Source organism: Rhipicephalus sanguineus, chromosome 1 (genome assembly GCF_013339695.2).
Source record: "Rhipicephalus sanguineus isolate Rsan-2018 chromosome 1, BIME_Rsan_1.4, whole genome shotgun sequence".
Taxonomy (NCBI): Eukaryota; Metazoa; Arthropoda; class Arachnida; order Ixodida; family Ixodidae; genus Rhipicephalus; species Rhipicephalus sanguineus.
Window position 1 is genome coordinate 195,809,930 of NC_051176.1, and position 13,727 is coordinate 195,823,656.

Below are 13,727 nucleotides of genomic sequence, written 5' to 3' on the forward strand. Positions count from 1 at the left end.
CTCTGCAGTAGGACCAGGAACGTACACAACTAAAGCTCGTCGCGTAACCTACAAACGACAGTCCCGAAGTTATACACCTAACTACAACGCGGAAGTGCACGAGAGCCTTTTTTTTAACCACCGAGCCGCTAAAAGGCTATATTCACATGAGATTTAATACTTCTCATCTTTAGGACAATGCCAAGCGCACTTTTCAATGCGCTTGAACCACAGAGCGGCACCTACACTAATATGACTCTCGTGAACGGATGGTACGACGACCACACACAGCACTCTCGACAAGTGCACTCAGTGATCTTATTACAGTACATATACAGCCGATCAAGGCCAAATGCTTCTTTACATTGTGTTAGGCATACGTACGAGCGGTTAAAATTGCACCAACGCAACGGAACAAACCGCCTTTTGAGGCCCTGCATGACGTACGCGCACATGCAAACACAACGCGGCTAGCAGACGACGCATGAAGCAATCCACACTAGGCGCGCTTCAGCCAGTAGCCGCCAGGCGGCGACTCCGCTCGATCTCGCGGCCATTAGTCGCAAGCCGCGGAGCATTATCCTTCACCGGCGCGAATGACGCCTTAGAATCACCAACATCAGCCAGCCATAATTTCTGTAGGCATTTAACATATTTACTCGCATAGCTTGAGGACTTTGTTTTCGCGAATTCAGGGCTTCAAAAGGGGGTTGCGCAAATTACGCAGAGATTTCGCGAATACATTCGAAATAACGTGCAATATATAGTCCTAACGCGGAATACACAATAAAAGAAAATAACGTATCACAGTACAAACGATGGGTACTCATTTATTTAACAGAACACTTACTTGCACCAGCCATATCCGGTCGGGGTGTAGTTGGAATGAGCGGCTGAGAAGTTCGACTAGGTATTGACGTCGCGGCCGCCGTCCCCGGCCTCCCAGTGCACATCGTTCTCGGCTCTGTCAAGCACTTCCGACAGCCCCGTTTACTTGAAACTCTACTCTACGATGCACGGAGAAACCAGAACCCACGCTGAGAGAATCCACGCGCCGTGGCAACCTCTTTACTCTCCCTGTGGGTTTGAGCCCATGCTTTCCGCTGGTCATCCATTCGACGTACATCTTGAGCACGTAGTGAATACAACCAAGGGCTGTAGGATAGATGTTATAGGGCGCCATAGATAACAGCCATATTGGTCCTCATGTCCCGCAACTTTTCCTTAACGCTGTCTACGAAGTGGCCTCTAAAACTGTCGAGCACCAACAGTGATGGCAGTCGCAGCAAAGCCCCTGGTCGCTTACCCCAGACAGTGTCGAGCTATAGTCGGTGACAAGCTAAGAATAAAAAGTAAACTATACCGCTGTCCATTTGTATTATGCGCGTCCAACTACGGCCGATCTTTACATTGACGTAACAGTTAAGACGAACCAATCAAAAATGCAGCATGGCGCCGTTCGCGACGAGAGGCGAGGTACCAGAGGTACCGCTGCACCGACAACGAGATCCCTCATTTCGAATTTCCTGCGGTGTTTGTTTCTTCCAGAAGATGCTATTTCCTACTGTTATTCACACGTACCCAGCATCGTCCTCGCCGGTCGTCATCCGATGCAGTAGAAGCCTGTGACTGTGCCGCGTTGGAAGTGCACCGAAGTGGCAGCAGCTCGGAGTGTTTTACAACGCTTTAGCGCGTTCCGTCGTTTCGGCAGCGTCAAGTTGCAACACGGCGTGTGTTCCCTCCATCGCTCGGATACATCAAGCATATCGCCTGAGGGTCACCACACCGGCGATTGTCGTCGCGTTCATTCGTGTGCAGTGAGGTGAAAGTGAAGTCGGAATGTGCGCGTCTGTGTACGATTTACCGCCCGCAAAAGCCATGGCATTAGCGTTGCCACGTGTGCGCGTGTGTGTGTTGCTTGGAGCTCGCGACATGGGAATCTTGGTGATCTATTGTGATATGCGCCGTGCTCTGCGCCTATATAAACGACGTATGTGCGGACGAAGCGTGAGAGAAAGAAAGCGACCAACATAACCCGTTAGCGCAACACAATGCGAAGGTAAACAAACCAGGTGTGGAGTATATGCAGTGGTGTGTGCATTATAAGAAGATAATTGGGGTCATCTGATGCGTTTGTGATTATGTGACGTGTGCCTATTGGCGCAGTTGCGTCGTATCAACGGAATTTAGTTCCACCAGCCCCGAATCATCTGCTAGGTTGAAGTGCCCGTCGCGTAAGTATCGCGCTCGATGCACGAACGCCTTGCAATGAGAAACGCCGTGCGACGCAATAGTTGTTTACGAACCGTGAAATGATGCGCTCGCTGTGACACGTCAATTGCATGGATCGTGATCGTAAGTGAAGTGACGCCGCTAAAACTATTATTCAGTGAAAAAAAGAAGCGTTTGTTTTTAATGGCGTTGCATCATATTTCACATTATCATATTTGGAATCCGTGTTTTTGTCTAACGTGCGTTTTTTAGCATTTCGCGTGTATTGTGGGCATGTATTACGCAGTGATAATTTGTTTATATTAAACTCGTGAAGCTTATAGTGCATAGACCCTTTTTTTTTAAGCGCTTATCCCTTCTACTGAAGCCTCACCCCCTCACTATGCTTCAAGAACAAATGAGGAGGGGGGAGCAGGAGAGCTCGGACTTGACAATGCACGAAAGGAATGTACTTACTGATTGTGTCCACCGAGATTACCTATGTACACATCTATATGTTTTCCTTTTTTTTTTCTTCGAGGATGCACGTGCTTTTTCTATGTGCGAGTGTATATTTGTCATCTTTTCGCCTCCTGATTTTTTTCATTTCTACATTTTTTCTTATTTACTTTTTTGTCGCCCTACCTGCACGGAGGACGATGCTATAAAAGCGCATCGAAGCCTCGTAAACATTCCCTTGATAAAGATCGGTCTCCGATCGAAACGTTGACAAATAAACGCTTTTGAGAAGCGTGTATCCTTTTCCTGTTTGTCTTACGGCAACCGATGAAAGCCTCTTCACAATCTGCGTATAGATATATATATATATACCTTCGCACAGACACACACATATATAGAAGGTAGGGGCCCCTTTTTTCTAGCAAAAGTGGGCCCCCCTGCTGTAATTCCCACTGGGGTGACGCGGTTATGTAATAAATAAGTAATAAATTAACTAAAAACTTGAACGTTCAAGGGCTTAAGGGGTAATGGCAGTTCCAGTGCAAGTTGTCGAAGCGAGAAACAATTCCACGTAAAGCTTTTAGTCAATGCCAATTTAGCCGCGTGCACCTCCTTGGCGTGAACGGCAACGCACGCAATGACCCCCACAGTTACACGCCATGTGTGCAACATGCTTTTATTTCGATGAAGCAAGACGTCAAATGAAGCCTTGGCGTCTTCCAAAACACGATTACAAGCACGGCGACTAGATACGCAAATGCGGTATTTACGGCAACACAAGAGTCGAAATTCGCAAAGGCGATCTCAGACCACTTCGCCATACTTCGCTTTGAGTCACAGTCGCCATAGTTACAGCAGGCAGTGAAGAAAACTGGCGGCGAGAGTTTCGCAAAAAAATTACAAGCGACTTTATGAAACGTGATAAATGTCCCTGTTTTGTTTTGTTAAACCGTAAAATAATTATTCCTTTATTTTAAGTTTTATGTTAAATCTAGCATTCTTTGTTTTAATACCATATTAGGTACTGCTCAGAAACATCGCCTTTGAGATGTACATTACTTTTTCGTATAGACTCCGAGATGAAGGCGGCGGGGGTGCGATTTAAACAACACAAATATTGTTATGCTGACGGTGAACTCCGTGCCTTCACAATTTATTTTATCTAGCTTTGCTTTCTTTATTTCAATATCAGCGCAGTATTGCAAAATAAGGTTTATATAAGTGAAAAGTATTGCCATTGTTTAGGAACTACTTCGTTTGTAGAGCGGAGGCATGCAAAATATGAGCAATGCGGCCTCGTGGGCGGAGCTTATATTTATTCTTAGGTTGTCACCGACTATAGTCCTTCATCAATGCTTCATTCATTCAAAGGACTATGCGCTCGCAACCCGTTTCTCTTGTATGAGAGCGTGCGCCTGCGCGCCCGTCCTAAATCTGCTTGTTCGTGCGCGCACGCGCCGCAGGCTCGGCCGGAACGGGGAGTGCAAAATATGCGGGTAATGCGACGAAAGGGGCTACTTGGTTCATGTTGGCTTGGTGATGCGCTTACGGTAGTGTCCCGTGTCCTGTGTACTCTGTAGCGTCTCACTACCGTAAGCGCATCGCCAGGCCAATATGCGGGTAAACTTTTTGCCCCGTAAACCTGGCTAAAAGTTAGGTGTGTGCAAATTATGCGAAGGTGCTAATTATGCGAGTAAATACGGCATGCATTACGCGGACCCTGAGAGTGAAGGCTTCGGCGCACTCATTTATATTGGGAGGATTGCGGTGTCTCCTGCTGCCGTGGTAATGATGTCAGAGGACGTGAAGTAGCTGCAGTTTCCTTATTCATCTGCTGTTTTGTGTGTATATATATATATATATATATATATATATATATATATATATATATATATATATATATATATATATATATATATATATATATCTGATGATATTGCTGAAAGTTTATTTGGCAAGTGCGAGCTTCGTTTAGCTGAACATATGCCACGTTGCCATAATGGTTGGAGCGTTGTCATGCAAGCAATGGCCGCCTTCACCTATCAACCGCATTCGTACTGTCTTAGGCTGTCCGAATATTTGAAACTTTCGAATAACGAATCGAATAGAGCTATATTCGATTCGATGCTCGAATCTGGGTATTTCTTATGCGCTAAAAGTAATCGCAATGTTCCTTTGTTAAATCTTGTGAATAGTTGTTTCAAATAAAATGTTGCGGAACTCTTGGGCCTTTTTGAAAACTGTTACCTTACTAGTCTAGGGCTGCTTTGAAAATGGTTGACTGACTATTTGAAAACTATTCGAACAGTATTCGATTTGTATTCGTATTCGATTCGATGTCATCACTATTCGATTCGTATTCGATTTGGTTCTAAAATTCACTATTCGCACACCCCTAGTACTGTCGCCACTGAAATATTTCTCTGCGCGTTTTATGCGTTTCGCATTAGCCTGATTTATTCATTACTTCAGCGACAGAGCTTCGTGAAACTGTAGTCTGACGGGCAAAGTCACACAGTATTTATGGATGTTCCGGCTGAAACATTCAGATGTTGTAGACGTGACGTTTCAAGAAGATATAAGTCACGACTGAAGTTTTACTTCTACCTAAGTGCGAAAGTAGGGGAATTGTCCGAGGTGCTCGATTTCTGTATCACACACAACTAAATAAACCGACAAGTGGGTTCGTATCCCACCGGCGGAAAGGGTGATTTTTCGTTCACTTTAATTACTTTCAATTACGCTACAGTTAAGAAAACCACAGGGATGGTCCCCTATACTCTCCTTGACTTAATTGTCTGTCGGTTTCGTTAGTTGTGTATAATACTTCTACCCAATGCATTTTGTAAACTACCGTAAGCAGGCTTCTCCACACATAGGGTCTTTCTGTGGAGAAGCTAACTAAAAGTGGCATGTTAGTGTTTGCGTTTCTGTACCGACAGAGATTTTATTGAAGAAAGACAATGAAGGAAAAATGATGGAGGTAGTAAAACCTGATGAGATCTAGCAGACAGCATGATTACTTGTCGCCATCTTGTTACGAAAGAGGATGCCAATAAAATTACACCATCTCCCGCTAAAGGGGACCATGAGGCGATGCGAAGCCGGAGCACTTGCACGATCGCGTTCCGTTGGCGTTCGTTGGGCATGCTACCGACCTCGCGTCGTGGAACGCGAAGAGGAACGCTGCACGCGTCGTAGGGCGAGAGGGGGTCAGCGTAGGAGAGGAGAGAGAGGGGTAGGGGACGCGCATGCGCTCGAGCTCGTCGCGGCGTTGCGCAGGAGAGAATTTCGGCATGTCTAACCCGCGTTTCAGAGGAAGAGTGGAAAGGGGGAGGGGAGAGAGAAAGTGGAGAGGGAATGTGGAGAGGGAGAGCGGAGAGGGGAAGGGGAGAGGGGGAGTTGAGAGGAGGTGTGTGGAGAGGGTATGCGCATGCGCAGTAAGGGTGGTCACGCCGCACACCACCACCACCACCACCACCACCGGATTGAGCTCCGCCTTAAGATACTTCGCATCTAAAAGACAATCATCATCCCCAGAAGCGCGAGATAGAAGCCCGTTGCGGCACAAGGCTAATACGGCTCGTTTCTCTTGTGGAACGATAACGTCTAATTACATTGCTTGAATGCTAAGTGCATAACGTCCACAGAGATGAATTCTGGCGAAACCTTTTTTTTTTTTGAAGCTTTTTGATCAATGGCTCTTCTTTCGTTCCTGTTAATCTATGTGAGTGCAAAGAATAATGACATGTCTGATTTTCTGTACGTCGGTGGTCATGTCGAATGGCTTATTAGTGAAACGCATGAAAGACCTATGCTGGTCTTCATTCCACATCTTACATAAATCTCTATTGTGTGATATATATATATATATATATATATATATATATATATATATATATATATATATATATATATATATATGTATGTATGTATGTATGTATGTATGTATGTATGTAGTGTGTGTGTGTGTGTGTGTGTGTGTGTGTGTGTGTGTGTGTGTGTGTGTGTGTGTGTGTGTGTGTGTGTGTGTGTGTGTGTGTGTGTGTGTGTGTGTGTGTGTGTGTGTGTGTGTGTGTGTGTGTGTGTGTGCACGGTGTTTGGACTTATCGTGAAACTTCCTGGCCAGTTTTTTAGTAAGTTCACCTGCGTATGTTCCAATCAGCTTTTGCAGTAGTGGCTAATCAGCCACTGGAAAAGCCTACAAACATGCATGAAAAGTCTGCTCACACTGTTGAACAAATTCTGGTTTTGGGTGCAATTCCTTAATGTGACGGGCGTATTGCGATTCGTGCTCACTGAAATAACGCACGTGTATGTACTTTGATTTAGATGAAGTCTGGGAGGTGAAATTCTAGAGGCCCGTGTGCTGCACGATTTGGGTGCACGTTAAGGAACCCCAGGTGGTCGAAATTTTCCGGAGCCCTCCGCTACGACTGTCTCTCACAGCTCGAGTCGCTTTAGGACGTTGAACTCCATAAACAAACCAACCAAGTCTAAGAATTCCAGTGATCAAAATTATCCCGGAGCATGGCTCTGCGACTTGCATCATTGGCAGCAGTCAAGCTCTGAGCAAGTTTTTCAGCTGGTTCTTTTGTTGAAGTCATTGATGTCTGCCATTGACCCACTTCCAGGTAATGTACAGACCTTGACCACCCGATGGGATTTCCAAGTGCTCGGTGCTCTCAGTACTGCGCTTAAAAACCTTCACTAGAAGCATGGCTCTCCTTTATTCTTCAGAAAAAGTCCTTTCAAGTCAAGACCGCCTCAGTCCTTCAGGGAGCTTGAAGTCGCTCATTACCCCGTTTCATCGATTTGTTTGTGCGTGTCATCTGCGAACCTAAATTTGTCAAATATTGGGAGATTACCAGGATACGATGCTGCGGTTTCAGCCGCGTGTTTCAGCCTCATGACCCAGGTCGGGCCTCTCATGATGATTAGCAGTGCGGGGGCATCAGTGTAAATAAGACTTCTTATTTACACTGATGCACTTTTATTGCTTCCTAGGCAGCTCTTTTGTCCGTGCAGAGTGCAAATGATACGCCTCCTACTGATTTTTCAGTTCCATTTCCGCTTCCCAAGTGCAGCGTAACAAACCTGGCTCTGTCTGGTTAACCTTTTGCTTTCCCGTATGACTTCCATCTTGATAGATATCGCACGGATAAATATTGCATAACGGATTCACCTACTATAACAGAGCGGAGCATGAAACTGTGTGGTGATGGTCACCAGCCCGCGAAGTGAAAGCTAATTGCAACACTCCATGAAAAGCAGCATGGTAAACAGAACATTTAACAGTAGTGGGACTAGTCACGCCCATCCATGGAGCGTTCAACTTCTCATTTCGGCGGACATTAGATATTTGTTGGTGATGTTGTTCGGGAATGCACGAGTAAAGAGTCAGCAGTCAGACACAAACGAGGATGATAAAGTATTTATTTAGTGAATATATCCTATATATTTAAAATGAAGGTGCTTGCGTTGCGTCGTTCGTGATGATGCCGATGATGTGCTTGATTTATTGATGGCTTTTAACTAGAATAATCACAAGTATTACTGTCTTCATGGAGACAAAGAAGGCATCTTTCTGGCTAGGTGCCCGGTCGCTTGAAGGGGGCGTTGAGAAAACATACTTCCAACAACCTGTGGCGCATGCGCAATAAAATCCATCTGTCACGTCAAGGGGCCTCAGCGTGTGACCGAGGTAGACAGGTAGCAACGATTTACAGTGTAGGCCCCACTCGAGTACAAAGTCTCCGACATCGCGACTCGCCCTATATGTGCTTCAGCGAGGCTGTAGGAAACGCGCACTGAGCCCCTGAATAAAGCCGTGAAAAAAGGACAAAAACTTCCACAATGATCAGCTGGCACTAAATGTGCGATGCATCGAATAGACAACCTCTTTGCTTCTACACGAACCCATTTCAAGAGCATCGGAACGCATTGCGCCTCTGTAAGCCACTTCTTATGTATCTGCTTTTGCAGGAGTCTAAGCGTGAATCTTGCGAATATGCCGATCGGAAATGGGGCACACCCTCGCGAATCGAGATGTCCCTACAAACGCCAAGCGTGAACTCTTAAGGGGTTTCGTTCGCTCTCTTGTTTTATGTTCTGAGTGCACTTGCCTCAAGCAACAAACACTGAAGCAAAATGCCTATTGCAATACAATCCCCCTTCTCATTGATGTTTTGTGTCGTGTGGTCTAATTGAGCGTTTCTATCGCCTATTTCACAGAGGTAGGGATTCCGAAAATTTAAACAAGAGCGAAATGTAGCGTTAAAGGAGGGCGCTACAAGATGCAACAAAACACGGCACGGGTTAACAAAGTTATTTTTAGAGCTGAATAAAGAAGCTGGAGCTGCAAAATCAAACATAAATAAAGCGTTCAACTATGAATAAAAAAACGTTCAGCTGCATACTTTTCAACTCCAAAGATAACGAGTTACTTTCTTTTCGCAGCGCCGTGTGTAATTGCCTTTCCTTTCATCCAGTATAAGCAGGATCTATAACCCGCAATAACTGGCAGGCCTCCTCGATAAGCGTCTCACATTGCTAAGATGGGGCGACGGAAGTGCCTTCGTGGCGCGAGCGTTTGCTCCGCATTTCCGCGAAACGGCTGCACTGAAAATTGTACGATTCTCAACGCCGTCATAAGCCATCTGGTATTCTCAGTATTCTCAAATCCTAGCGTATTCCTACCCTCAGAAGCGCTCGACCACAAATCGCTTCTCCTTCTCTGCCGGCGTCATCTTCTCCACAGAGCCGTTGAAGGCGCCGTTCGCGTGAGCGGCGTTCTCGGAATGCCGCTCCACAACGGCCTTTGACATAAAAATGTACTTCTCGACGAGGCCGACCGGACACTCAATCACCAGGAAGAGCACGTAAGCAGCCATGTAGCTGAGCACTGTCGTGCCGAAAAACAGCATCACCTGGGGAACAAGAAAAAAAGCATAAGCGCAACGAGACGTTAATAGGCGTTCCATGGCAAATGCGTGGGAGGTAACACAATTGTTGGTTTCCTTCCGTGGATTCAAAGTTGCTTAGTTTAGGTGTTAGAAGTGTCGTGCTAAACCTCCAGATCTTGTTACTCGCACTTCACTCAGCGTAATGAGAACATGTCCTTCTCAAAGTTTTTCTCTTTTCAGGAACTTTCATTCACTGGCCCGCGAAGTTCTAAACTGTGCTTTCGCATAATTATAGGATAATTTGGTGCACACTGTGACACGTTTCCTAAGCCTATTTGGCATTTAAACGGTAGACCTCGAATTTTCTTTCCTCGTTTTTTTTTGTCTGAATCATGCATGGAGATAGTAAGGAGAGGTTGTGTGTTTGGCTTCAACTAAGTTGTGTTTCCTTCCATTCTAACTTCATTTTTTATTTATCGATAACATAGGGCCTATCGCGAACTGATTTTCATCCAAATATTAGCATAGAGAAGTTTAAAGAAAACAGCATAAATTTGCTTTACGCTTACTTCTCATTAACAGCGTGTTAAGTACACATAATTTTTACTCAAATGAGAGCTCCCAGTTTCCCTAATTTTTCTCGTCTTCAGTCCAGACTCTTGTTATTTTTTTAGCGTCATTTAACCACGTCTTCGAGTATGGCCATGGAATACATTTTCTCTCCACACTCAACTACAAGAGCGTGGTTTCTTCTTAGTTGGTACTTAGTGTCACGAAGCAGATGTACTCGCTTCATTTCGGACGCTGCCAGCAGCGGATGCTCACCATGGGAAAGTGGTGATACTCGGCGATCTCTCGCCGGTACGTTACTCGGATGGCGAGTATGAACACTGAGGTCAGGTAGGCGCCCAGCGAGAGCCTGCTGAGCGGCACGAAGAACGACCACGATAGGAACTTGTTGACGACGCCTGCGAAAACAAAAATACGAAAATTGTAGAAGCACCCGGGTGTTACGACACTGCTATGACCGCGCTCATCTGTACGGTTAGTGAGACCGTGAATTGAAATTCCGTGAATTAAGTCAAGGCGCGGAAGCTAAACGTCACGGCAAAATTTTCTTTCTGGTTGGATTAATTAGTTATGGTATCAGAAAGGTTATATGCAAAGAATAGAGTTAAGGTATTGTAAATAAGCCCTTTCGCATCTAAAGTTGATTTTATTCGCACGAATAAATAGGAAGGTTCCACAAACACAGGTCCGGATACCAGTTGACTTCGTTGTAAGTCGTCCCTGACATTGTACTTAAAGAGAAAGATATCGGGCACAGGTGAAGACCACGCTACCAATGAACACAAAAGTAAAGATCATCTCTCGGGGTAGTGTCTGTTTCTAGCCTAGATACTGGCACGTGGTCGTGACGTTACCGAAGGCAGCAGTCGGCGTGTTCAAGATGAAACTCTTTATTTGGGCGAACCTGTGCCCGGGAAATGAAAACTCAAACTACAGCAATACACGCTGTACACTGATAGCGGCGAACAGGGCGTCGGCTGTCGATACTCTGATCTGCGGCTAGGCACGCCGGCATTTATACATGTGGCATCGAACATTCGAGTCTTTTCGCTGGTGGCTGGCGTTAGCTCCAGAACAAACTGAACTGTTCGCGTTTGCGCAATGGCTATATATGTGTAACGGATTGGTTTTATATATATATATGTATATATATATTATATATATATATATATATATATATATATATATATATATATATATATATATATTGAATCACTACACTGAAAACAACTGGGAAAATGACGTGGGGTCGTTCACCTATTTGTTATTTCATCCCATATGTTATGAAAGTTCGCTTACAGGCCGCTCTATGCAGCGCTTAGTGTTAAAACTAGCGCATGCGTAGCCACATACGTGCGTGCGTGACAAAACGACATTTATCTACTAAACGAGTATTTGGTTCCCAATGTTTTTCTTGCGACTTATTTCACCGCTTATTCCGAATTATTCCATTTTCATGGGGCTAGCGCCATTCACGTTCTCGCAGAAAATTTTAGTCGCACGCATCTGGCCTCTGTTACCTCTTCATAATTATATCCTAACAAGCGCACAAGCCACCCGACAGATTCGCAAGCACGTGTGTTTCAAACAAAATGAACAGCATGCTATCGTATAAGCGCGTTGTGGCACACGTTCAGTTCAGTGAAGGGTCACTGGTCCACGCTAAACAAATCAGCCACCACAGCGACTAAATAACGCGATTACGACGACGCGCGGACGCGAATAGCCAAGTAGCTATCCAGCACGGAAAACATCAGGTGCAATATTCGAAATAATAGGGCGCGTATAAGTTGTATTTTCGAAAAATTTGGTTCGTGTGAAATATTAAACGCGAAGCTTTCTCACGTTGCAAACTCATCACCCCGCTCACTCTGTCACCTCGATGGCTGTCTCTTGTGAAAAAATTCTCTATTAGCATTACGTTTTTTTTTTGTCATTTTAATTGATATCGATGCCTTTTCGGTCACTAAAATTTCAGTACAGGTTCGTCCAGTTAAGACCCAGTAAAGTGCTTCCGTAAACGCCCCTGCTGGAAGTAAGCGCAACTGTAAGTAAAAAACGACGTTTGACAAAAAAAAAAAAGAAGTTTCTCATGACCTCTCTATTTCTATATTTTGTCATTTTAAAAAGTTACCCAGGAATTTGGTAAGCAAACACACACATTCAACGGAACTCTGTGCTCATCAGTATGCGCAGTGGGAATCACAAGGCGCTTCTTTCGGGCACCCTGAACAGAAAAAAAAAAAAAAATCTAGGACCCCGACTCCGGCGGGCGACTGGATTTGCATTTCCAGAAGACAAAATTGATTTACTTTTTTTTTCTTCTCTGTCGCTCTACTTGTCGAATGCTTGTACTAAACGTGAACCTGGTTCATCGCGCACTATGCAAACAGGGCGTACAAACTAAACGAGAAGCGTTTCCGGAGGGAAAGGCTATCGGTATACGGAAAGCAGTTCACCAGCAAGATGAAAGAACCCGTGATTTACGGGAACAACCTCAGGAAAGAATCTACAGAGTAGACACTTATTTATTGTGCGATTGTATTGCTGTAAAACGCAATAAAAAAACGTATGTCGTCGTCAGTGAACTCCTAGACTTAAGTGCGAGCGCTGCCATTGTTCATGTTCTGTTATCTTTTGTCGATCATAACGGTTAGGTCAACCGAATCAGGGTTTTCGTATCACGTATAGTTTGCACTTGGGCAAAAGTATTCAAATGCACCTTTAAAACTCCTAGTGAAACAACTGCGTAGAACAGGATGTCCCCATATTTAAAATATGCGGCATACAATAATGCGCCTGTCTGCTCTCCGATAAGTGGACTAGGAAGCCTTAGCTTAGTATCGCCGTGTGTTTTATACTCAATGCAATCGTAGCACTCTAATAGTGGAACGAGGGTAGCAGACTAGACAAGGGTACTCAGTTACATAAAAATTGAAATAAAACATTGATTGATTGATTGACTGATTGACTAATTGATTGATTGATTGATTGATTGATTGATTGATTGATTGATTGATTGATTGATTGATTGATTGATTGATTGATTGATTGATTGATTGATTGATTGATTGGATACTAAACTCCTTATGAAAAGCCTCAAAAAGTTCATTAGCTAAGCTTGCCACTGAAATCGGTGAACTGCTGTCACTGCCTTAACTTAATCACCAGAACCTCAACCAGGCACACTTACACTCCAGCCGTTCGCGCCATCAGCTATTTTCTTACGCTGATCTCTATGGCTACCCAGATATATAAGACTGCGTTGAAAAGCACTTATTGAAGTAGATATGTTCTTTTTCGCTAATGAATCCCTCAGACAAGACAAGCGAAAAAATTGGGGGACACTTAATCTTCGCCTTTAAGAGTTGAACGCGATAGCGATATCCTGCCCCTAGTGCGCACTTCGAACACTACGAGTGTTTAAGAGGATGCGCGCACTAAGGTGTGTGCCTTATGTAATGGGTAGCATGCTTTAAACCAGAAACTTTTTCGAAGTTGCGATGCCCCCACTACGTGGCCTTAAGGGCGTATTAGTGTGTGCCTTTTGTAATGGGTGGCTGTCTTTAAACCACCAAGTCGTTATGATATTGACATGGTGGG

General features: G+C 44.6%; 1 protein-coding gene across 4 annotated transcripts in view; it reads right to left on the reverse strand.

Annotated features, from left to right (window-relative positions):
* Window positions 1–8,065: 8,065 nt before the first annotated feature.
* The window catches only part of LOC119381045 (nose resistant to fluoxetine protein 6), a 71,548-nt gene continuing 65,886 nt past the window's right edge, over window positions 8,066–13,727 (reverse strand). For all 4 annotated transcript variants that reach the window (XM_037649038.2, XM_049418594.1, XM_049418593.1 and 1 more), the window contains exons 14-15: window positions 10,380–10,522; window positions 8,066–9,578 (exon numbers count right to left, since the gene is read on the reverse strand). In XM_037649038.2, coding sequence (XP_037504966.2) covers window positions 9,351–9,578; window positions 10,380–10,522 — 371 coding nt within the window. In that variant the 3' untranslated portion in view covers window positions 8,066–9,350. The remainder of the gene's footprint in view (window positions 9,579–10,379; window positions 10,523–13,727) is intronic.